Below are 25,608 nucleotides of genomic sequence, written 5' to 3'. Positions count from 1 at the left end.
ACGCTAGATAAGACCCTTCTTTCTCGACTGGGATCGTTTCAAAAATGGAAGTTCAAAATCGGGGCACCATATCAGTCCATTATATGGAGAAAAATGCTGACATTTTTTCCTCAAAAAACTATTTCTTTACGACTGAAAAAAGAAAGACATGAACATCTTGGATGACAAGGGGGTGAGTATATGTACATATTTGTTTTGGAAGTGGACTTCTCCTTTAAAGTACCAATGAAATCAAAATTGGCTTTGAAATCAATTTTTGGCTTTTAGTATGAATATAGGTTTTCTTTAAGCTAGTGTGTTTCAAAGCAATGACAAAATTAGCATTTATAAGATATAAGCATTCAAAACTTACACTCTCTCGCTTCCACCAATATGGATCAACGATTTTGATGACATCACCCTGCACTTTAGCTTCTCATTATATTTTCTGTCCAATCAAATGCTCTCTAGAATCTGAAGCGCCCTGCCCATTGTTCACAGAACAAGTATTTTCTACAGTGTGAATGGCACGTAGTGCACTATATAGAGAATAGGGAACAATTCAGACAGTGTAAATATGCTTTCCATTGGGGTGAAAGATGTCTGGTGTCGCAGTGTTTCACACAAACCTCTGCAGCGCACACAGCCCAAGCTGTGATATAAACACACTTTAGTTTCTTATCTTATCTTATTTCGTTTTTTAACTTTGTGGGTGTTTTCAAACTGGTGGGTGTTTCTAAATCATGCAATGAAAATGATGCCTCTTACTTGACCCCACCCATAAACATAACGTGACGTGAGCCAATCAAGTAACGTTAAAAAAATGCCCCTCTGTTTTGGCTTCACCCACCCATCTTCAAACTCGTTTTTTAAAACTTTGGTCATGTTTAGCATTAGAATCCAACTCGTTAACAGTGTAAATAAGAATGCATGAAACAGCATTAGACGTCCCCTTTAAGTAAAGCAAAAGAGAGCCTTGAGACACAAATTGGAACAGTTGCGATATATACAAGCTGGGTTCCTCTGAAGGACGCAACCTTTGAAGGCTGCATCCTTCGAAAGCCATGAAGGTCAGACCGAGCATTGTTAAATGGGAAGGTCAACGGCTCCGCTGTGACATACGCAGTGGCGTATGGGAAATCTCTGCAGCCCCGTCCCTTTGGGAAGACATTTTAAAAGGCATTCACAAATCACAGAGAAAATGTTTTTGATTTGAAAAATGCACAATGCAGCAGTGGAATTTAAAAAAATTTACACTACCAGTTTTTGAATGTTGCTATTTCAGATAAATGCTGTTCTATTGAACATTCTATTCACCAAAGAAACTTGAACAAATTCTACTCAGCTGTCAACATAGTAATAATAAAAATAAATAATGTTTTTTGAGCAACAAATCAGAATATTAGAATGATTTCTGAAGGATCATGTGACTGGAGTAATGATGTTAAAAACTGAGCTTTGAAATCACAAGGAATAAATTACATTTGAAATTATATTCAAATACAAAACAGTAGGGGTGTGACGAGACACTTATCCTACGAGATGAGACGAGACACGAAACTGGGTTTACGAGAATGAGACGAGACAAGATTTTTAAACTTTTTTAAAGAAATCCTCAATGACAAAATATATAGTGAAAATAGTCTTTTATTTAACTGAAAAATACAAAATGCAAAAAAAAAAAAAAAAAGCATTCTGAACTTCATGAAATTAAATTTCCATTTTAATTAATTATATGCAGTAATAAGCATCAATTAAACAAGAGTTTCACAATTCTGGATAAGAGAATCCCAGTTGTTTTTAATAAACTGGAGACCCTGATTCTCTCACGATTCTGGAGAAAAAAGAACTAACAAAAAACTGATCATACTAATTTATAGTGTTCTTTGTCTGTTTGATTACGTCATTAATTGATCTTTACCACACATCTCTGCCATATGTACATCAAGCTACTACTACATATATTGTAAAAATGTCAATTTGGTGTAAAGCTGCTTTGCAACGATATGCATCGTGAAAAGCGCTATACAAATAAATTTGAATTGAATTGAATTGAATCATATTTTCTCCCTCAACTTCAAAATCGCCTTATATCGCAGTTTTACCTTTTTTGTTAAGGGTGTTTGATCTTCATTACATATTCACTTTGCAAAGACTGGGTTGGTACTTCTGCAGTGATGCAGGATGATTTTGAAATGATTTTTGAAGTTAAGGGAGAAAATACGATAGTTTTTCTACAAACCCTAACTGTCTTGAGCCAGAATACACACAGTTCAGGGAGACAAAGACAAGACGAGCGTTTGACATTAAAAAGTATTTAAACTGTTTTTTTATTATTTTATTATTTTTATGAAAATAACCGATCGTTTTGCTAGATAAGACCCTTCTTCCTCGGCTGGGATCGTTTACAACCGCATCTGGGATCGCTTGAAGCCGCATTTAAACTGTATTTTGGAAGTTCAAAATCAGGGCACCATAGCAGTCCATTATTTCGATGACATGAAATGGTTGTGCTTGGTGAGCTACTGGCGTTATCTGTTGCCATTTCTACTGCAACACTCCTTCAGTGGCTGCGGCATCACAACAGACATTGGCATGTTTATATCATGCCAGGATGGCATCTAGCATTTCTTGTCTCTGCCATTTGTAAGCTCTTTCAGTAGCTGTCTTTTACTAAAAGCATTCAGGCATCAGAGCTAAAGTGGAGAGAACAAAGACGTTGGTCTTTAATAAGTTTTATGCGTCTGCAGGCATCTTCCCTTTCTTTTATCGCTAGGAAAGCAGTGAAGACTTACATTGCTTCTCTTGTTGCCCTTCAAATGAAAATTACAACTAAAAGCTGCACAATGCTGGCATCATTTCAGTGTTTTATTTTCCGAGCAGTAAAAATAGCTACAGTTAACGTTAGTAGCTCACTGGGTGCAACTATTTCACATCATTGAAATAACGGCACCCCCCATAGTCCAAAATATGTTGATTTTTTTAAATAATGTAAGTCAGTTGGCCAATTGGCTACTGCACCAGTTTGGAGAACACTGTTAAAGAAGCAAAAACTTGTTATTTTTTTCACAAATATGATTAATGAATCAAAAGTTTGTACATTTTGTTATGGTCAATTAAAAAAGGATGCAGTCTTTGAACTAGGGCGCAGCTACAGCATTGACTGACAGTCTAATAGTGACTTACACAAAGTAAATCATAAGCATATTACTGTACATGAAGTGACCTAATACAGGGATTCAAATTAAGTCTAAACTGTAAACGTAGATAGAGAGTTTAGAAGAACATGACCATGAGGTTTTACTTGTGGAGTTCATACTAGACATATCATTTGTTAAACTTGTACTATATTAAGAAAATAAACATCTGGATGTCTCTTTATACATACACATGTTTAAAGAAGCTCTCGCTGCCATTATACATCTCAAACTGACTGAAGTTCCTCTCTGGCGTTTTCTCAGCATTACTGTGGTGCACTGGTTCCAGACTCCAGCTCTTTTACTAGATGAGGTTCCTCCTTCTTCAGCAGTCTGTAGAATTCTGCTTTTACAGCAGCTCCTCCAGAGTTAAGAACATCCAACAAAAGTCTTGTTTTCTCCTGTCGTGGTTCTGCAGCATGAACTTTACTGTACATTTCATCTGGAATCATGTCTTTGGTCCTCAGACCATCAGCAATTATCATCACTGATAAAACTTTCTGAATGAGTTTATCTCTGTGTTTTTTTCACAAATTCACATTCTGATTAAAATAAATAAAAAAACAAGTTATAAGTTATATTCCAGAAGGAACTGTGTTTGATAGAAAGAATAAACAACCAATTGAAATATCTTTTGACTTCATACCTGTGAGCCTTTTCTGAGCAGGAGGGTCTGCATCTTTACCTGATGTTATTTGTAAGTACAGACAATTGATCACTGAAAAATCTACATGAATACATCTTTGAAATTTAAGTATTATACATGACACTTTTAAAGTAGAAAGACTATAATAATCTTTCATATAAATTTTATTTATTTTTTTTGTTTACAATGTGTTACAATGCTAGCAACATATGTAATCCATTCATTACCTGTGAGAAGGATTCGTCGTGGAACCCATACTTCCTTTTCTTCAGTTTTATCCAAAAGACTCAGTCTGACCTCATCAGTTTCGACATTTACAAACACTTCAAATGTGGGATGATAGTTTGGACCAAAATCACACTCAAACTTCTCAGTCTGAAAAACAGCAAAATGAAGGTGAGCAATTAAGTAACTAAAATAACAGATAAACTATGTTAATCTCTTACACAAATTACTCATGGTGCAAAACATACTAAAAACGCAACCTGGTCTCATGACGAAAACGTACCAGTGGGAACTTTTTCACAAAATGCAAAATACGTACCAATAAGTACATATCACTGCAGAACTGTCAACAGAAACGAACACTAGAGGCGATAAAACAGCAAGCATTTGTAATCATTTTCATGATTACAGCTCCATATATTTCACTTTCTGGACATAACAAGCTTGCTCAGTAGCTGCGCAGTGGATGCGCAATCCTCGGGTACGAATCCCGTGAAAAACATGACTCATGATAAAAGAGCTGAAAAATTAGAGGTTGAAAAACATGCTTGAGATTGCGTTTTTACGTTACATTTGCTTTTGTTCAGACTATCAAGTAGGCAGTGTTGGGGGTTTAAAATTTTAAGTTTAGTCAACTTGAAATGTTAAGTTGTACTAAGTAACAACTTAAATATTTGTGTTTGCTAAACTTAACAGATGGGTAAGTAACCCAACTGCCTTAAAATTTTAAGTTGATTCAACTCAAATATCTAAGTTTTCACTTAGTATAACTTAAGATTTCAAGCTGAATAAACTTTTTTTGAGTTGACTGAACTTAAAATTTTAAGGCAGCCAGGTTACAAATTATTTTAAGTTGATTCAACAAATTGTTTTTTTACAGTGTACAGTATTCCTCAAAATTAATCAAAAAAAGTGAAATTAAACTCAGAATATGATGCAAACCAAAATAATTAAATATGTTAATACAAATATCCTTTATGCATTTAATCCGATTTTATTAACCAATGTCTTTGCTGCCAACCTTCGATGATCCAATTCAACCATACTAATAAGCAAAAATTACTCAAAATAAAAGACGTGAATTTACTTTTCTTAAAGTCTGAGGATTTTGGTGTGAAAAGGCTTTTGCATTTGCCAAAAATAGAGCTTTTTATATTAAAAACAAACAAGCAAGCCCTGCCCAGATTTAAAAAGTAACGCTAAAGTAAAGTAATGCATTACTTTCCAAAAAAAGTAACTAAGTAATGTAATTAGTTACTTTTAAGGGAGTAACTCAATATTGTAATGCATTACTTTTAAAAGTAACTTTCCCCAACACTGCAAGTAGGTTTAGGTGTGGAGTGCAGATGGTACGTTATTTTAAAACGTCACAGAGCATTAGAGTTACAACGCCTCTTAACAGACATTTCAAGTCAGAACTGCGGTGACATGACATGCAAAAAAAACTAACACACTTTTAGAGCTACTTAATGGACATTTTTGTTGGAAACTGCAGTGATATGTACTTATCTCATGAAAAATTGCTGACATGTTTTTGCAACCTATATGATGTTACCTCTGGCTGCACTGTACATCCTTCTGGTTGACAACACAGACTATATTCTGATCCTGGCGTGAGAGAGCACTTTGAACTGGTTTTAATGTGTGTATTCTCCCAGTGCTGGTTCTTGACCTTAAGGGAGAAAAAGTCTGTCAGTTTTCAGATATGAAAGCCAGAGGCAAAATAGTTCCATCCAATATCTTGACAAAAAGCATCCTCGAATAATCACTAGGCTAAATAGTCTTTAGTGTTCTCTCATTTCAGAGATTTCCCTTTTACATTGTCTACTTAAAAACAAAAGCAATAACTGTCACGAAACGGTGTTGATGAACACGCACAAACATGAAAAAGAAGGTTAACAGTCTTTAGTAAATCCACACACAGGTTTCACACAAGGTAAGCTGGTAACACACATATACAGATGTTGAGGAAACCCGACAAACTAGAACTGAACAGACATGAACTTATAAGCACAGACCAACCAGAGATAATTAACGAGACACAGGTGAACTAACTAATGAAATCAAGAAGAAACTCAGGAAACTAGAGCAACTGAACTTAGACAGGGGAACAAAAACAAGGAAACACACAAGTACATAACAGTTACAGTAGCCCCCGCTCCAGCCAGGTGCGACTTCGCATCATAACAAAACAACAAAAAGGGTGACAGAGGGGACTTAGCAGGAGGAAAAAGGAGTGGATTTGGGATGGTAACAGGTGATGGCGATGGGCCGGCAGGAAGGCAAGCAGATGACCAGGGCAGTGACGAACGACGGAGGGATGAGCCATGGAGGAATCAGGAGTGAGCAGGAGGAGCCATGCAAGACCCAGACCACAGCCATCATGCCGACCCACGGTGGAGTCGAAGGATGGAGGAGCCATGGTGGTGGAAGGGCTGACGACTCCAGAGGAGTCCGACAGCAGCGGAGCAAGTGGGAGAGGACCAAGGTGAAGCTTCTGGAGGGCGGAACGAGCCCAAAGGAGCCAGAGGGAAGAGGCAAAGTGGGAGGAGTGTAGTCCTGAGGTGAGGCAGGTCGACCTCGTTGGAGCAGGACCGACAGAGGTCCAAGGTGGACCTGGAGGGCAGGAGAAGCCCAACAGAGCCAGAGGGATGGAGGGACGTTGTGAAGCCAGAGGATTGTAGTCCAGAGGCGAGGACAGGTCGACGACCGACCAAGGCGGACCCGAAGGAATGAGGGAGCCTGGCGGAACTAGTGGATTGACAGGCCATAGCGGAGAAAAAGGAGCTAGCAGCCATGGTGGAGCTGCTGGGTCGACGGGCCAAGGCGGATAATCGGGAGGTTCTGGGACGGTGTGATGCTGCCCACACACACACCAAATCACGACCCCCAATACAAGAAGCATGGCAGATAAGGGAACGACCTCCGTGGTCGAGACAGGACAGGCAGACAGTTCAGGACCGACTGGCAGTTTGGAGATGGATGTTGCTGTCTCAGGAGGAGCAATGGTGGTGTGTGCGGACCACACACACGGGCAACAACCATGACAGGGAGCGCCACTGACGTGAACAACCTCTGTGGTAGTGACGGGACAAACAGACAGTTCACGCAGACAGACAGTTCATAAACGACCTCCAAGGTTCACAAAGTCTCTTGTGTGGTCCTCAAGAAAGCAATCCTCCTGCTCCAGCAGGAGGGCGAAGATGGCAGGATTGTCCATAACAAATAAAAGAAAAACTTTCAAAAACAAAAATAAATAAATAAATAAAACACAGGGGAGCATGCTGCTTATACGTCTTGTTGGTCGGGTCTTCTGTCACAAATACTGTGTTGATGTGTTGAACACGCATGAACATGGCAAAGAAGGTTAACAGTCTTTAATAAATCCACACACAGGTAAATTCCACACAAATTAGGCTGGTAACACATGTATACATAGACGTTGACGAGACCCAACTAACTAGAACTGAACAGACATTATATACACAGACCAAACAGGGATAATTAACTAGACACAGGTGAACTAATGTAATCAAAGAAAAACTCCGGAAACTAAGTCAACTGAAGTTACACAGGGGAACAGAATCAGAAGGAAACACAAAAGTCTGTAACTGTGACATTAACCCATATATTAACAATGCAGTCATTTAAAGTATGTATCATCTATATGTTCCAAAGCCGTTTAATAATGTTTATCTCTTAATAGAGAAACTATGACTACTTGATATGGATCAGAGTGTGTTAATGCAAGAAACAGAAAAAATACTGATACCTCTGACAGTGGAACAGTCAACGGGAGCAAATGGACATCCAATACGTTTTCTCTCTGTCTCGCAATTATTGGCCGTAGAAAGAGAAGCACTTGGGCAGCAACAGGGGAAGGAGGAAAGATCAACCTTTTTAAGAGCCCATATAGGGAGAGACCTTTGATGTCAATCATCACATGAGTTTCAGTCACTTGAAGAGGCTTCATTATTTCTACATTACCACAAGTGAAATGTGCTACATCCAAACTGTCTTTATTCTTCTCTGCAAAACACACAGAATCATGGCTTATTATTAGTTAATAAACAGATGTTCCACAGGTTTTCCAATTGATACCCCCCCAAAAATTATTTTTATATGCATCCATCATATTGTGGATGTAGAAATACTGTTAACCTACCAGAGAATATTTCACAGTGTGGAAGGTGCAGTTTTGACAATGAACCATTAAAACAGTCAATGTTGTACAAGGGTCCTGCAGGCGTCATCTTTTGATCAAAACCAACGAACAGACGAGGATCCCATGAGACAACTCTATACAGCACCTCTCCTTCACCCTCCATCACAAACACAAGACTGGTCAGACTGCAACGAAACTGACCAACATGTGGACACACAAACCTGGAAGACAGAATATTCCATTTTATAAAATCATAATGGCCTGCATATTTATTATGTAAAATGCAAACAAATCCAAATAACAACATCAGCTTCCCATGCAAAAAGTTCAGAGTACTGAAGCAAAAGATTTTAATAAACAATACAAAGGTAGAACAATCAAATGGAACAGACATGAACATATGCAAAGGTTAACAAATGCTGGATATGAGAAATGTTAATTTGTTATAATAATAGGCACATTTGAATTCATTTCAACTTTTAAGCTCAGAAATTCAACACCTTACCATCTTACAAAAACTTAAGTGTTCCATACCTATATGTAGTCTTGTGTTTGTCCTCATCGTCTTGCTGAACACATTCAGGTGTGAACAGTTCTGCATCACCTGAGGACTAAAGTAAAGAAAAGAATGATCCTCTTATTCTGAACATGACGACAGAAAGAATACATGACAGTTGCAACTCACTGATTGTCCTGAAGGTGATTCAGTTCCTGATGAAGAGTAAGACACAAATCATTAGACTAATGAGTTTAACACTTTCACTGCCAGAAAGTTTGTTATAAAGGGATAATTGACCCAAAACTGAAAATTCTGTCATTAATTAATTACTCAAGTACTTTCCAGGATGGCGCTAGGGTGACGTGGAGGAGAAGAATTGTTGAATAATGTTATTTTATTTATTTATTTATTTATTTTTTGCGCAGGTATTCTCGCAGCTTCATAAAATTATGTAGTAGGACCTTTGCTGTTTATGCAGGGTCAGAAAGCTCTCAGATTTCATCAAAAATATCTTACTTTGCATTATGAAGATGAATGAAGGTCTTACGGGTTTGGAACAACATGACGGTGAGTAATTACTGACAATTTTCATTTTTGGGTCAACTATCCTTTTACAGTTTTTTTCAATCGATTTGACACATTTCTACAAACTCAGGTCACTGTTCTCAAAACAGTTAACATAGTGAGCTGAACACTTTGTAATTGTCTTAAACATTGTACGTTTACATTAATTTAATAAAAATTACAAATCAAGCAAGAGTAAGATCGTTTCACTAGATAAGACCTTTCTCGGCTGGGATTGTTTACAACTGCATTTTGGGATCATTTGAAGCCGCATTTAAACTGCATTTTGGAAGTTCAAAATCGGGGCACCATATCAGTCCATTATATGAAGAAAAATGCTGAAATGTTTTCCTCAAAAAACATAATATCTTTACAATTTAAGTAAGAAAGACATGAACATCTTGGATGAGCTTTAAAGTAATAATAAAAGGGAAAGTATACAAAGAACAAGAATTAATATGCAAAAAAAAAATAATTATAATAATAATAGAAATAGAAATAATGTGAATAAAAATAAAAAGGGGGGGGGGGTGTTAAGATGTTGAAGCACCTTTATTTTTAAGAGTGTTCTTACATTTTTTCTCCCATCATGCAAGCGCAGAAAACAGAAAATATGTAGTGTAGATAAAATGCAATGTGATTCTCTTCCAGATGTAAATGAAAGGCAAGATAAATACACATCAAAATTCCACCTACTATTTTAATGTTAACAGCCCGATGTGACATATGTCACCACAATATCTTTGTAACTTGTTATATCAGTTTGTTCAAGAAATGTATTCAAATCAGGTTAAGTGTAATCTAGGATATGTTATTAAAACATTACAGTTGTTGCATGGCTTGAAACATACCGCCAGTAACAAAAACCAACGTTTTAAAAAATGCTGACACAGCAAAATATGCATCATTTATGATGATCAATATTGTTTTGGAATAATCGTCTATGGGCTGGAAATATTCATTTATTTGAACAACTTTAATCTGATGTAATTATTGAGGATTGCATCGTAACGTAAGTGCATAAAAAATGTGATCATATTGTTGAATATATGTTTCCCACTGAACCTTTAATTTAATCATTCAAAACAGTCTTTAGTTATAATTAATATTTTAAGCTTTGGCTAATTGACATGCTCTTTATTGTGAAATGCTGTTTGTTTTGTTTTCTTGCAGGTTTGTAATAACATAATGTGGTCAGACTCTGAAGTGTTGCGCATACACATACATTATGGCTTGCGCGCTCCCCTTTAAGTTATGAAACATACTTTGGAATATCATAAAGGCATCTTCCTTGGTTTCACAATATTCAATTAATGATTGTAAACTGAGTTTGGTGTTTTTAGAAGACGTATCTGTGCTGAATTTTACATGAATCACAACAGTCTCGTGTGTGCTATGGGTACAGCCATTGATAAAGGCTGCAGCGGAAGTTTTTTTTACGCTAGTATTTGAAACTTCTGTCTTTCGAACACGGAAGTGTGATAAATGCCCATAGGCTTGTTCGACTTCAGGCAGCACCGCAAAGATCGGCTGTGGCCTGACAAAAGCAATGCATTCTGGTTAGAACATTTGACTGACTTTGATCGACGCTGCAGCCGTCTTACGGTCACTTGCGCCATCAAACAACTGTTAATGAAATGTTGACTTAAAAACATTTAATTAAAGCACCAAGTAAAACTGAACAGCAAACTCCGTGGGAACTTTTTCGCAAACCGTGAAATACATACCACCATGTACGTTTCGTGACATATTCAATGTAAAATGTCTACTGAGTGGCACTAAAAGTGTGTTCGTTTTTTTTCCACAGAACAGATGAATGTTCCCACAGGTACGTTTTCGTCATGAGATCAGATTTTGACTTTGTATAGGTATAGCTGTCAATGGTAATGGTAGTAAAACAGCATTCTCTCAAAACAAACCAACAAAATGACTGACAGGCATGAAGTGCCTTGATGCACCTGACTGTGGCCACATTTTTCTTTTCAGTTTACAGAGTCTAGAGATGTCAGAGATGCAAGATTTCACTGATGTCTGTTTTCTGCAAGCCATTCCACAGAAAACCGCTTTTATGAAAGTCGGGGATTGTATAAAATTTGCTTACTTTTGCTCTCAATATTTTCTTTCTTCATTGTCTTCAAATCCTCCTCTGTGAAACTCTTCATGTCTCGCTCAAGCAACACTGACTTCCTCCAGCTAGAGGAACAAACATTGACCATTGCTGACTGTAAAAAATTATTTTCACAAACATTAATTTTATTAATATATTTTAATATATATTTTATGTATACTCACATAGTCAGGGTCCAACCTGTTTGTGTCAGTGATTCCCTTAGAGACTGTTTTATGTCAAATGGATTAAATGAAAATGTGGAATTTATCCTGGCATGGAAGAAAAAAAAAATATTTAGCCACATATGTTTCTGAAAACAGCTGAAAACTGTCATGAATCCTGTCCATGGTCTTCAGTCTGCCCGCCACCAGAGGTCGCCTTGCCATTCTATTGACATTCACACTACACTGAATGTTGCACTACACCCTGGACTACATTTCCCATGCTCTACTTCTCCGATTACACAGCTGCAGCCAATCACACAATGTATAAATACGAGGCCATCACCATCATTCTGGGCCGAGTATTGTATAGCGTTTATCACGTCGCTAGTGATAGTTACATTACAGAGCCTTCCTGAGGTTCCTAGACTAGTTTAGTCTTGTTCTTTGCCTGTCTACCAGTTTTGAATTCTTGATTTATGGCCCGTCTTGGATTAACCCTTTGTCTTGCCATTTCTGTTCGCGCCTTGTTTGGACTATTAGCTATCTGTTTGGATTACCCATTTACCACGCTCCCTGGATTACATTTGCTGCCGATCGACCCTCACCTGTCCCTGTATTACTCTTTTATCTTGCCTGTCCTGTACCTGTTTGCCAGTGTTTGACCCATTCCTGTGTATGACCATGTCTTTGTTTAATAAAAGCTTGCATATGGATCCACCCGCTTCACATCTTAATCAGCTGGACTGTGTGCTGATAGACTTTTTCTGTGAAGATGTTAATCAACCGTTAAAGTAAAGTATATTGATTGCTACTCTGCTGATTAAACCCGCTCGTGAAATGGCGGTCGCACCTGAGCAATGCTCCGTCATGTCACTGCTTCCATCCATGAGTCAAGTCAAGTCACGGCTGATTTTCCTGAGACAAGTCAAGTCACAGCAGATCTTCCTGAGCCAAGTCAAGTCACAGCTAATTTCTAAAGTCTCAGCTGTCCGTCCAAAGTCACGCCAAGTGACAGCTGTTCGTCAAGAGTCACATCACATCACAGCTGTTTGTCCAGAGTCATGTCTCATCTCTGCTGACCTTCCAGAGTCTCGTCACATCACAGCTGATCATCCAGAGTCACGTCACGCCTTAGCTGTTCTTCTAGAGCATTGTCACGTCTCAGCTGACCTCCCAGAGCCTCTTCAAGTCTCAGCTGATCTGCCAGAGCCTTGTCACGTCTCAGATGATCTCCCAGAGCCTCGTCACATCTTAGCTGACCTCCCAGAGCCTCTGCAGATCTAAGCTGATCTCCCAGAGACTTGTCACGTCTCAGCTGATTTCTCAGAGCCTCGTCATGCCTTGTCTTACCACAACCCTGTACAGTCTTGTCAAGAGAACCTGTCATTAAGCATCAGAGGCTGGCATCCAGCATGGAGGATCCACCGCTGCTGTCAGCACATGCAGCCGGTATCCCTAAACCAGCACTCACCAACCCTTCTATCCCTGAAGTGAACCCCATGTCTGCAGCGCTTTCCATAACGGGAGTCGTTTTAGGGTGTGTTGGGGCTGCGTACATTACCGCTGATATTCTAGAGCCAGTGACGTCCGTGGAAGGATTGCCAGAGGTAGCAGCAGAGGCTGCAGAATCTCCAGAAGTGGCAGTGCCTGCTCCAGATCCTCCAGAGGTGGTGGCTGAAGCTGCAGAAACTCTAGAGGTGGTGGTGCCGAGGAAGCCATCTCTGAATTTTCATCCTGTTCAAGTCTAATTGTGAACTGCTTGTCTATCCAGTGTCGACCCATGAATCTGTGTCAGAATGTCTGAACTTTCTGTTAGTCCTGTTTTAGTCATTGAGTCTCACGTTGCCTGTCTGCTCTGCCCTGGTGGGCTCCTGCTCCATCTGCTCCGCCATGGAGATATCCTGCTCCGTCTGCTCCACTGTGGTGGTCTCCTGCTCCATCTGTTCTGCCGTGGTGGTCTTCTGTTCTACCATGGTGGGCTCCTGCTCCGTCTGTTCTGCCCTGGTGGACTTCTGCTCTGTCTGCTCTGCCGTGGAGGTCTTCAGTCCTGCTCTGGTGGCCCTCAGCTTCACCTGTCCTGCCGGCTCCACCCTGGCTCCCTGCTCTGCCAGTCTTGCCTCAGTTCCCAGGTCCGCCACCTCCACATAGACCTGGCCCTCCATCCGCTCCACTGCTCTCCTGGAGCCTTCCTGAGTTTCCTAGTCTAGTTTAGTCTTGTTCTTTGCCTGTCTACCCAAGCTAGGATTTTAGCCTAGTTATCTCATCCTGTGTGTCTGCAGCCTGTCCTGGATTTATCGCCTGTCTTGGATTAACTCTTTGTCTTGCCATTTCGGACTCTGTTTGCCCCTCGTTTAGACCATAATCTGTCTGTTTGGATTATCCGTTCGCCTCGTTCCCTAGATTTCATTCACCGCCGACTGACCCTCGCCTGTCCCTGGATTACTCTTGTATCTTGCCTGTACTGTACCTGTTTTCCGGTGTTCGACCCATGCCTGTGTATGACCGTGTCTTTGTTTAATAAAAGCTTGCATATGGATCCGCCCGCTTCACGTTTCGTTAACTCCGTAACAAAAACTATTTTAATATTCAAAAGCATATACGAAAGAGCATATCTTTCTTCTTACCCGAGTTCGTTTAGACTAGGAAAGGTCCAGACAAGCGAGAGGACTGTGGGAATCCATCTGCCAGTAAATTTGTCTATCTGCAAATGAACTTTCTTTAAACCAGACACAGAGTGCAGGACATCCTGAAGGAAAACCTCTGCTGCTGATTTAACTGGAGAGCTATACAAAAAATGTGTAAATATCATTACAGTATATAGTGTTCATATAATAATGTATAATACAATGACATATACTGTAGTTTAACATGTATAATAATATACACCGTAGTCTGTATATTCTTGAAATAAAATAGCTTTACAACTGAAAAGTTACATTATACTTCTCAGCATCAAGATGGTTTTTCAAAAAAATTAAACTCACAGCTTTACTATTAGTAGAGAGGAACACACTTGCACAACTCTCTTTTTTTACACACCTGTGTAATCCCTGGAGTTTCTGCAAGAAGATTCTCCAGTTGACAGTGGATATCTCTGGGCGTGAACAGGTGAGAGTTAATTCTGAGATTACCAATGATGGTCTCATTCTTGAGTGGGAAACTGAAAGCCGAAAACAGAGCCTAAAAAGTAATGTTTAGAGACTTTACTTTTTTATTAGTAGCGAAAATTAAGCAGTCTTTTTTTTAAGATTAGAGTTTCTTACATGACGTCTTCATCTTTAATTGATATAATAATCTCTTGGCAGAAGCCTTTGGTCCTTTTTTTGAGAGAAGCTTTTTGATGTATTCTGTCAATAACAATACATTCATTATTTTACTGTACAAGTAATGGACTCTTTGCATGGTAACTTGAGCATTTTGTCTCTATCAAGTTGGATTAATTGACAGAGCAATCCTATACTTAATCATATGCGCAAATTATAAATGGGAATAGTTTTTTCCCCTAAAATAATAAATGTGTAATTTCAGGTAACGAGAGATCAATGTGGAGTTGAAGACCTGGGCCCAAATTCACAAAACATCTTAAGGCTAAAAGTAGCTCATAACTTGCAGATTTAGGAAAAAATCTTAAAAATAAATGGGCATATTAATCCTAAATTTAGGACTAAGTTTAATTCTTAGTATATTCTAGTATATCCTTAATTATTCTAATCAAAAGGCTGTTTATATGCATATTCGCTAACTGTTTTACGAGAAGCACACATGTAAGAGCTGACAATTAGCTGAACATAAACTTGTTTAATTAGTGACACTTAGTCTGCATCTTAAAATCTTTATTTGAATGTGGCAACATTATTTTTAAACCTTTATTTAAATATGGCAACATATCGCGCTCTACAATATTTCTATGAATAGGTCTAAATCTCTGACAGAGAGACCCTCCCCTATCAGCCAATCACTGTATGCATAGTTAATAAGTATGCTGACATCATCCATAGCAACGAGGTCAGTCCCGCCCTTACTCTTAACTTAAGACTTCTCTCTTTTCCGCATTAAAAGTTTGTCTTAGCAGCTTTGTGAATAGGTTTTCAGAAAACTTTTACTGCTATTTAGGAGAACCATTTAAGATGAAATGTTTTGTGAATACGAGCCCAGATGATCCACTTAACTGACAATAGCACTGAAAGTTTAAAGAATTTGTTCAATCATTTTAAAGAGAAGACTACTTTGCTTTATCTAAAAAATATAACCAGAAGCACAGGAACTGCTTAAGATTTTAGCAGATAAGATTTTATAAATGTGTAGATTGTGCTCCATGCATAGAGTCTATATCAGTATTAGATATTACTAAGTTTACACAGTAAAAATAGCTGGGTTATTTTTTTAACCCAATAGATGGGTTACACATATTGGGTCACTGTGTTGGGTTATTTTCTAAAACGTTGGGTTATTTTTTAAACATCGTTGGGTTGTTTTTAATAATAACCCAGCGTTGGGTTTAATTGGTTCCCGCGGCGACAGTTCAAATTTTAACGGACGACGGTGACTGACAACAGAAGAAGCTGCTGCTGCATCAGTATGAGGTGAGTAATAGGGTTTTGATAACTCTTATAACATTATACTTATACGAAGAACGTGAAATGCACTTCAAAATTGAACTGTTGTTGTTGTATGTTTGTTTTTTTAACGAAGTTGTAGTTTCCTTTAGTCAGTGTATTGTAACGTTACTGCAGAGAATGAGCTCCATTGTAAACGAATAACTTAACGTTAACGTTACCTTAGCTGTCCCAGTTAGGCCGCTAGCAGTAATAAAGTAAATTAAACTTAGCAGAAAGTTGTAACTGTTTAGAGATGTATTACAGTAACCTACAGTTAATAATGTATGGTGAAATGTATATAGGACTAACGTTACTTATGTTACTGAAATCACCGTCTACCATTACTACAGGTTTAATATTATTTTACAGCTGATGAAGGGTTCTAGACGTACGGTTTCTGACTACAGTTTGTTTGGTCGTACTAATGATTATCACATTTAACTTTAAATGGGAAATGGCTAATGCTAAATGAGACATTGGTGTTGATTTGAACCGCGCCGCACGGACCATTCAGCTTCGGTCCAGTATGTAACGTTAGCTCAGCGGCAGCTCAGGGAGATGCGCTCAAATTCAGTTAATTCTCTGTTAGAAAAGTCTAAAAATAATCACATTTTCCCAAAAGAAAGACGTGATGGGAGAAACGAAGCTTTTCAAAGTTTCGAATCAATTAAACGAATTGCTTCGCAAAATGATTCACTGCTTCCAATCGTTCGTGACACAACGGCGACGCCTGCTGGTCAAAACAGGGCAAGCGTCAGTTGTTTGGAGCACTAATTGTAATAACACTAAATTTGTTTTTATGGTTTATTTACATTGAATATTGTTATGCATATATTAGAATCGCCTCTACTTACAGCCATTTCTCATATAAAGCTATGACAGATTTGCATGTTTTTTTTTTTTTTTTAAATGTGTACTAAATGTGTTTATACCACTGATCTATATATAATGACTATTATACTATGTCTATTATAGATCAGTGGTTTATACTTATTTTTAGACATTGGGTTCTTCAGTGAAGGGAAAACTACAACAGTGGAATCTCATACATTAAACATACACATGCCAATTAACTGAAATATTTCAAGGTAAGTAAACTATTTATATTAGTGATCCATATACATTACCAGTCAAAAGTTTTTGGACAGCAAGATTTTTAATGTTTTTAAAGAATTCCCTTCTCTCTAAGCCTACATTTATTTGATCCAGCATTTCAGGGGATCCAATACAGCATTTAAAATAACTGCTTTCTATTTGAATATATTTTAAAATGTAATTGTCCAGTCTTTTCAAAGCTTTTAAAATAGAAAGCAGTTATTTAAAATAGTAAAAATATTTCACAATATTACTGCTTTTACTGTATTTTGGATCAAATAAATACAGGCTTAGTGAGTAGAAAAGAATTCTTTAAAAAACTTTAAAAAAATCTTACTGTTCAAAAACTTCTGATTAGTAGTGTAGGTTTTCCAACAATTATGAAAAAATGTTTCTAGTTTATCTGTAAAATGTTTCTTCTTCTGCTTCATCTTATCACAGAGGAAGGAGTCAATGAAGGAAGTTTTATGCGACCGGATGACACCAGCATTGCTGCACTAACTCCAAGAACTCCTCCCAAGTTTTTAGCATTTTCAACGGTGAAGCAGTGGAACAGAAGACCTTACTACAAGCAGTGGATCTGTGTTTCAAACATTTCTACATGTATGACATCAACTACCCAAAGCTCCTCTGCACCCATTTGCAGCACACTGTCTTTAATATTCCAGGAGTTCTTTCAACACATTACCTCTTCCTTAGAAACTTTGTATTTATTGATCTGTAAAACTTTTTATGTTGCTGATTATCAGCAAGTCCAGCAGCCAGCAGATTTACTTTGTTTTATTATTATTATTATTACTTGTGTTTATGATTTTTTATTTTTGTTTTATTGATAAAGGTTTGTATGTTATGTTTGTTTTATTTGTGCACATTTGTGTATGTGTTGATATAAATAAATATGAATTGATACACATTTATGACCCTGGACAACAAAACCGGTCATAAGTATCATGGGTACATTTGTAGAAATAGCCAAAATTGCATTGTATGGGTCAAAATGATCAAATTTTCTTTCATGCCAAAAATCATTAGAATATTAAGTAAAGATCATGTTCCATGAAGATATTTTGTAAATCTCATAGGTATATCGAAACTGAATTTCTTATTAGTAATGTATTGCTAATAACTTCATTTGGACAACTTTAAAGACAATTTTCTCAATATTTAGATTTTTTTGCACCCTCAGATTCCAGATTTTCAAATAGTTGTTCTATCCTATCAAACCACATATTAATAGAAAGCTTATTTATTGAGCTTTCAGATGATGTTTACATTTAAATAAAAAACTCGACCCTTATGACAGGTTTTGTGGACCAGTCACATTTGTTGGTTTTGAATTCAGTGTACATCTTGAAAATATGTCAGTTGTGTTTGCATATTTGTGTTCTGAATGTATTATATTTTCACATTCTTGTACACTTATTTTGTAAACATTTGCAGTATGACTGTTTTACATTTAAAAATATATTTGTAAAAAAAATATTTGCATATTTAAATAAACAAAATATTTATTTGAAAACAAAGTAGTGTTATAGTGTATTTTTATTAAAAAATAAATAAATAAATAAATAAAAACTGATATAAATGAATCTAAATAATTAACTCAACTATTGGGTTATTTTTAACCCAACTGGATTTTAACCCAATTCATTGGGTTAAAATAACCCATAGATGGGAAGGTGCTATACCAACCCATAGTTGGGTTACTAGTTGGGTTATTTTTAACCCAACATTTTTTAGTGAGTAGAAATAAATTTCCATTACATCAGTTCTTTCGCAATCTTTCCTGCACCAAGAGCTGAGATCAAATCTCCAGTGTCATCTGTAATGAGGTCCACCTTCAACCTTTAAAAGTGAACAGAATATATTCAGATATCCGATTTGATCATTTGTGACCCTGGACCACAAAACCAGTCATAAGTAGTACAGTTATATGTGTAGCAACAGCCAACAAAACATTGTATGGGTCAAAGTTATTGATTTTTCTTTTATGCCAAAAATGATTAGGATAACCCTTTCAAACTCTTGGACAATTTTGTCTTTTTCAGTTTTGTTTTTTTTAATCATTTTGCCTGTGTTATTGCCAGCTGCATACATTTTGGCACAGGTGTGTATTTTTATTGGAATTTTACTATTTCACCCCCACTTCCTTTAAAGGGGTCATCGGATGCCCATTTCCCACAAGCTGATATGATTCTTTAGGATCTTAATGAAAAGTCTATAATATACTTTGGTTAAAAATTCTCAATGGTTGTGTAAAACAACACCCTTTTTACCTCGACAAAATCATCTCTGCAAAAATCATCTCATTCTGGTCGTGGCTGCTTTAAATGCAAATGAGCTCTACTCGCCCCGCCCCTCTCTTCTCTCTGTGGAGTGACGACAAAGAGTATAGAAGTACCAAGAGGCGAAACTCTGTACTGATATGGGCAACAGTCTATAGATGGCGCTGCGGAGGCGTTGCCGCCATTTTGGACTGACACCTGCAAAAAGTGTGTAGAAGATGCGAGCGAGCAAGTGGCTGAAACGTAAGCAGTGTGCTGCAATAAATTGCAGCAATTATCAATCCACCAGGCATGATTTTGTGTTTCACCGGTTTCCAAGTGATCCACAAAGGTAATAATAATAACAAGGGGAAATATTTTAACTATGAATTGATTTTACAGTACATATTAAAATGTTAGCAGGACTGCTTGACATTAACATCCGCCAACTCGCCAAATGCAGGTTGATTTCAGCTGTAGCGGGTAACACAGTCACTCCCACTTACCACTTTGGTGGGTTGAATTTTATATACAGTTAATACAGTTTTTTACAGACGCTAGGACACATTTCTCAATACTTAGGTCACTTTTGCAAAACTCTTCACACAATTCTCCAAACCGACTTTTTTTTGCCGGTGGTGGTTTTGATCTCTGTTGCTTATTTGATTTTGATCTATTACTATTTTCAGTTCAGTGTTCACTTAATACATGACAAATTACAGAGACCTCACAATAGTTGGAGTCCTTGAGACAATGGTTGCTAGGTGTTCATATTTTGTGATAAATTTGAACAGTTTTTTATGAATGTGTACCATTTTTTTATAAATGTATTTTTTTATAAAAACAAATTACATTGTGAATAAATAAATTTGAGTGTGTCTGACTCTATCACTACCAAACATCGAATCTGGTTATTTCACTACATTAAGTTTTTAACTTAACAAGGAAAAAAATACAATAGAACATAGATATGGGTAAGTAAAGGGTTTGCAGTAATTGTATCGGTTTACTTGGTAAACAGTAAGCAGTATGAAACAGTCTAGTCAATTGGTGAAGGGGACCTGTCTATAATATTTAATTTAGATATAAATACATATATACACAAACTTTACATAAGTCATTGTAAGTTGGTCAAGCGCGACTGGCTCGTATTATTCTACAGCGTTTTGTGTAGGTGTCAGTCCAAAATGGCGGCAGCACAGTTATGTCATGGGCGGAACTGTTGCTATGGAGCGTTCTATTGAGTTTCGCCTCTTGGTACTTCTATACTCTTTGGTGACGAGCCTGTTTACTTTAGCCGCATTTAGCAGTGTTTAGCCGCTAAACTTGCTAACTAGCACTTTACATGTGTGACGCCACAACGACAGGCATCTGAGAATGGCTCGATTTGAAAAAGGGGATATTATTTTTACAGATTAATTAAAAACCACTGCATGGACTTTTTTCATTATAGGGTAGATTTGTACATACACTGCCAACACACATTAATGTTCAAACAACATGTAAAAGTGAACTTAGCATCCGATGACCCCTTTAAAAAAAATCTATTTTGCGCCATGTACAAAAAAAATCCATTCTCCATAAAATTGACTGCTATGGTGCCCCGAGTTTGAACTTCCAAAATGCATTTTAAATGAGGCTTCAAACAATCCCAAATGCGATTGTAAGTGTTTACAGCTGTGGAAGAAGGGTCTTATCTAGCAAAATGATCGGTTACTTTCATTAAAATAATACAATTTAAATACTTTTTAATCTCAAATGCTCGTCTTGTCTTGCTCTCCCTGAACTCTGTGTATTCTGACTCAAGACAGTTAGGGTATGTCAAAAAACTCCAATCGTATTTTCTCTCTCAACTTCAAAAATCATTTCAAAATCATCCTACATCGCTGCAGAAGTACCGACCCAGTCTTTGGAAAGTGAACATGCAAAGATGATCAAACACCCTTAACAAAAAAGGTAAAAGAGCGATATAGGGCGATTTTGAAGTTGAGGGAGAACATGAGATGGGAGTTTTTCGACATACCCGAACTGTCATGAACCGGAAAAAAAAACTGTTCAGGCAGAGTAGGACAGGACGAGCGTTTGACATTAAAAAGTATATAAATTGTATTATTTTTTATGAAAATAACTGATTGTTTGGCTAGATAAGACTCTTCTTCCTCGGCTGGGATCATTTACAACCGCATTTGGGATTGTTTGAAGCCGCATTTAAACTGCATTTTGGAAGTTCAAACTCTTGGCACCATATCAGTCCATTATATGGAAAAAAAACCCTGAAATGTTTTGTTCAAAAAACAATTTCTTTACGACTGAAGAAAGAAAGACATGAACATCTTGGATGACAAAGGGTGAGTACATTATCTGTCAATTTTTGTTCTGGAAGTGGACTACTTCTTCTTTAACTTTTGATTAGCAAAATATGCATATTCTTCATTTGGAACTTCATTTGGACAACTCTAAAGGCGTTTTTTTCAATATTTTTCTCAATATCACTCTTAGATTCCATATTTTCAAATAGTTGTATGTCAGCCACTTATTGTCCTATCCTAACAAACCATTCATCAATGAAAAGCTTATTTATTCAGCTTTCAAATTATTTGACTAATGACTGGTTTTGTGGTCCAGGGTCACATTTGATGTCAAGATTAGAGCTCACATAACAGTGAATGTATTTTAGCATAGTACAGTATGTATAAATTCAAGAGCAATGCTAATCGTTGCTCACCACAACTCTTCACATCTGTATGGTGTAGACTGAAGAATCTTCAGATCGTCACATGTTATACTGAGTCTCAGCTTGCCAATGTTAACACAGTTCTGAAAACAAAACCGCAACATCCAGCGGTGTGCATTTTCAAGCTGAACGTTTGACAGGTCCATCGAAACCAACTGCTCCAAAACTTTTCCAGTGAAGCTCTTCTCATGGAGCTCATAGAGACAATGGAGAATGAACAGCATGTGTTCATTTTGATATCTCTGTGAGCACTGATTGAGCCATTCCTTAAGTTGGGTTTCTACATTGACAGAAACCGCCATGTTGTGCTTTTCAAAGAATGAGGAGACCCATTCTTTCTTACAGAGACCACAAACAAACAGAATCACAGGCTGCAGCAGCTTTGATTTGCTTATTTCTAAATTTGCCTCTCTGTCAGACCAACAGGACAAAGCCCATCCTTTCTCTACAGTGCGTAGCAGCTCTCTCACTTTCCTCTTCGACTCTTCTTCATCCAGAAGGACATAGTAGAGAGCAGTAAAGAACTCCTGAAAGCTGTGATGCATGAAACTGAACATCATCTCCTGGCTGATTTTTCTCTTGCACAGGAATGGGTCTGACATTGTTTCAGAGACAGTTTTCTCATCAAATAGCACTTGCTGTTCCAGCATCCCTCTCTCTGCCAGCTGACCCAGACTCCTCAGCAGGGTCAGGACAGACTGACTCAAACCCTGGCAGTGATGCTCCAGTAGAGTGGACACAAAGTCAACGTAGATGGAGGTGGTGGTTTCAAGTCCACTTGTCACGTGTGCACCTTCACAGAACCTCTCTCGCAGAACCATGCAGATGATCCAGCACATTACAGGGATGGAGCAGGCTGTGATGAGAGTTTCATTTTTTCTCACGAATTCATAGACTTTCCTGAAGAGCTCCTCATTCTGAAAGAACTTGTGGAAGTACTCCTCCACCTCCTTCTCTGAGAACCCTACAATCCTAAAGAAACGTTGTTGTCCTTCAAGCAACATGCCATGTGGGAACTTAGTTCTAGTAGTGATGAGCAAGACAGATCTGGGCAAGATTTGTTGACGAAGCAAGGAACAAACAATGACCTCAGGTGAGGCTCTCTGGAATTTGGATGATATGCAGAATTCATCACATATGAATCTGAGCTCATCAGGTTCATCAAGTCCATCAATAATGAGGAGCACTCTCTGGACTGAGTTCAGTACCATCCTTGAGATCTGACTGGATGTTAAACTACAACTCCAGCTCAGGAGCTCAATCAAGTTCATCTCCTCAGAAATACACTTCACCTCTTCATACCTCAGACAGAAAGTCAGATCAAAGTCTTCAAGGTAAGGTTTTTCAGATGCCCAGTCCAACAAAATCTTTTGCGCTATGACAGATTTTCCACTACCAGGATTTCCTTGGAGAATGATAGTGGGATAATACAGACATAGGTTTGATTTACTAAACAACTCCTCCACACTGACATTCAGAAAACTGCCTTTTTTATTTTTCTGAATAATCACAGGTTCAGTGTAGAGGGCAGCCAGTGATACTCGTTCACCAGAGGGGAAACTCCTCTCATTCAGATCCTTCCAGTCGACTGACTTCTTATACTGACATACCATCTTTTGCCATGCTAGAGGAAAACATAAAACATTCTTTAGCCTCATAATACAAAATTTTCAATTTGATTAAGAATGATCATATAATACAGTCACCTTGAGATGAAAAGTCTTGTTTAAAGGGGTCATGAACTACCTTTGTTTTTTATTTTGTACTGTTATCTGAGGTCCACTTTTAAAGTTATCACAATTTTACATCAATAACATCATAATTTAGATGAAATATGCTATTTTCTGTTCTTGTTTTAATCCCCCCTCAGCAGAATGCTCTGTTTGAATAGGCTCGGCGGATTGTAGACTCAGAAGTAAATGCCCATTTCAATGATCGGCTAACAGCGTACATTCGTTCCTCATAGATGGACACTGATTTAGGTTTAAAACACATAAATAACTGTCAAACTATCTGTATCTTGAGACATCACTGTCGGATCTAATATAGGCAGCACAGCATTGTCTTTTAGTTTCAATCTTTTTGAAAATCTAGCGTCAAAATTGTGTCGCTCTGGTTACTCTCAGATAAGCAAGGGTGCAAGTGTTGCATTGCTGACACTATGGATAATTGGAAACAAATGCGCGGTATAATGAAGTTGTCACCACAAGGCTATTGGCACCAACTAAAACTTCACTTTAACAGTCTTCAATGGGAAACACTGGAGAAAATATAACATGGGAATAGTTGCTGACAACAGGTAACATAGAATGCAGACTTAGTAGACGTAGTTTAGATGTAAGACCGGACGAGGAACAAAGGAAAAGACAGGAACTAAAATACATGGGATGACTAACAAAATAGGTGCATGGAATCAAACAATCAACTAAACAATAACAGACAAAGGTAAAACAAGGAAAACAGGTCCATAACACTGACATTACTCCCCCCTCTCGAAAAGGAGCTCAGGGGACTATGGCGAGACAGGGAGCCCAATGGGCCATGGCGGATCACGGAGCTCAGGGGGCCATGGAAGAACAGGCAGTCCAATGGGCCATAGCGTGTCGGGGACCCTCAGCTCAGCCTTTTTGCCTGGGGACTCAGACGTGGCAGACTTGACATGGGTGCGGCCGGCGGGCTTGTCCTGACCTGAGGGGAGAGCTTTGGATGCCTCAGGGGTATTTGGGGCTGGTCAGGCGGTCCGAGCAGTTGGTGCAGTAGGTGAGGGTTCCTGGTGAGGGGTGAGCTGGCGAGACGCCGTGTTCCAGAGGGGGCTGGACGGCGACATTTTCCTTTATTTGTTTAACTTCATAATCAGAACCATTTAAATAAAGAACGAGATTAATCAGCTCGATGAGGGGATAATCACACACGGGAAGATCGCAGCAGATCGTCTCGTCATCCAGCCCTAGCTGGAAGCACGCACATAGAGCGGTGTGGTGCCAGCTCAGCTGGTTAGCAAGCTCCACATACCATTCCAACCTATGACCGCCTTGCCATAAACTCCAAAGCACCGCCTCAGCCATCATACTGTTTTGGTCCAGTCTTCCGTCACAGTCGCATGAGGTTAGGGAGAACGCAAGAGACTAGAACTTCACTTTAACAGTCTTTAATGGCAAACACAAGGGAAAATATAACATAGGAATAATCGCTAACAACAGGTAACAAAAAATGCAGACATAGTTTAGACATAAGACCGGACGAGGAACAAAGGAAAAGACAGGAACTAATATACATGGGATGATTAACAAAACAGGTGCATGGAATCAAACAATCAACTAAACAAGAACAGGAAACAAGACCATAACAAGACCAGCAACCAAGACAAA

At 38.1% G+C, this 25,608-nt stretch overlaps 1 protein-coding gene and 1 long non-coding RNA gene across 2 annotated transcripts in view; one reads left to right on the top strand and one right to left on the bottom strand.

Annotated features, from left to right (window-relative positions):
• Nucleotides 1-1,680: 1,680 nt before the first annotated feature.
• The window catches only part of LOC127156972 (NACHT, LRR and PYD domains-containing protein 1 homolog), a 30,163-nt gene continuing 6,235 nt past the window's right edge, over nucleotides 1,681-25,608 (bottom strand). The window contains exons 10-25 of the mRNA XM_051100153.1: nucleotides 22,232-23,864; nucleotides 19,007-19,087; nucleotides 14,813-14,896; nucleotides 14,589-14,729; nucleotides 14,174-14,332; nucleotides 11,568-11,654; nucleotides 11,377-11,468; nucleotides 8,898-8,923; nucleotides 8,747-8,823; nucleotides 8,213-8,433; nucleotides 8,035-8,076; nucleotides 7,820-7,908; nucleotides 5,603-5,719; nucleotides 4,050-4,197; nucleotides 3,823-3,861; nucleotides 1,681-3,718 (exon numbers count right to left, since the gene is read on the bottom strand). Coding sequence (XP_050956110.1) covers nucleotides 3,687-3,718; nucleotides 3,823-3,861; nucleotides 4,050-4,197; nucleotides 5,603-5,719; nucleotides 7,820-7,908; nucleotides 8,035-8,076; nucleotides 8,213-8,433; nucleotides 8,747-8,823; nucleotides 8,898-8,923; nucleotides 11,377-11,468; nucleotides 11,568-11,654; nucleotides 14,174-14,332; nucleotides 14,589-14,729; nucleotides 14,813-14,896; nucleotides 19,007-19,087; nucleotides 22,232-23,864 — 3,068 coding nt within the window. The 3' untranslated portion in view covers nucleotides 1,681-3,686. The remainder of the gene's footprint in view (nucleotides 3,719-3,822; nucleotides 3,862-4,049; nucleotides 4,198-5,602; nucleotides 5,720-7,819; nucleotides 7,909-8,034; nucleotides 8,077-8,212; nucleotides 8,434-8,746; nucleotides 8,824-8,897; nucleotides 8,924-11,376; nucleotides 11,469-11,567; nucleotides 11,655-14,173; nucleotides 14,333-14,588; nucleotides 14,730-14,812; nucleotides 14,897-19,006; nucleotides 19,088-22,231; nucleotides 23,865-25,608) is intronic.
• On the top strand, nucleotides 15,915-18,507 carry LOC127156998 (uncharacterized). Its single transcript, XR_007825815.1, has 3 exons — nucleotides 15,915-16,132; nucleotides 17,123-17,235; nucleotides 17,684-18,507. It is a non-coding gene; the product is annotated as an uncharacterized LOC127156998 (long non-coding RNA).

This window comes from Labeo rohita, chromosome 25 (assembly GCF_022985175.1).
Source record: "Labeo rohita strain BAU-BD-2019 chromosome 25, IGBB_LRoh.1.0, whole genome shotgun sequence".
Classification (NCBI taxonomy): Eukaryota; Metazoa; Chordata; class Actinopteri; order Cypriniformes; family Cyprinidae; genus Labeo; species Labeo rohita.
The sequence above is the reverse complement of the archived record's forward strand: the minus strand, read 5'-3'. Positions and strand labels throughout refer to the sequence as shown.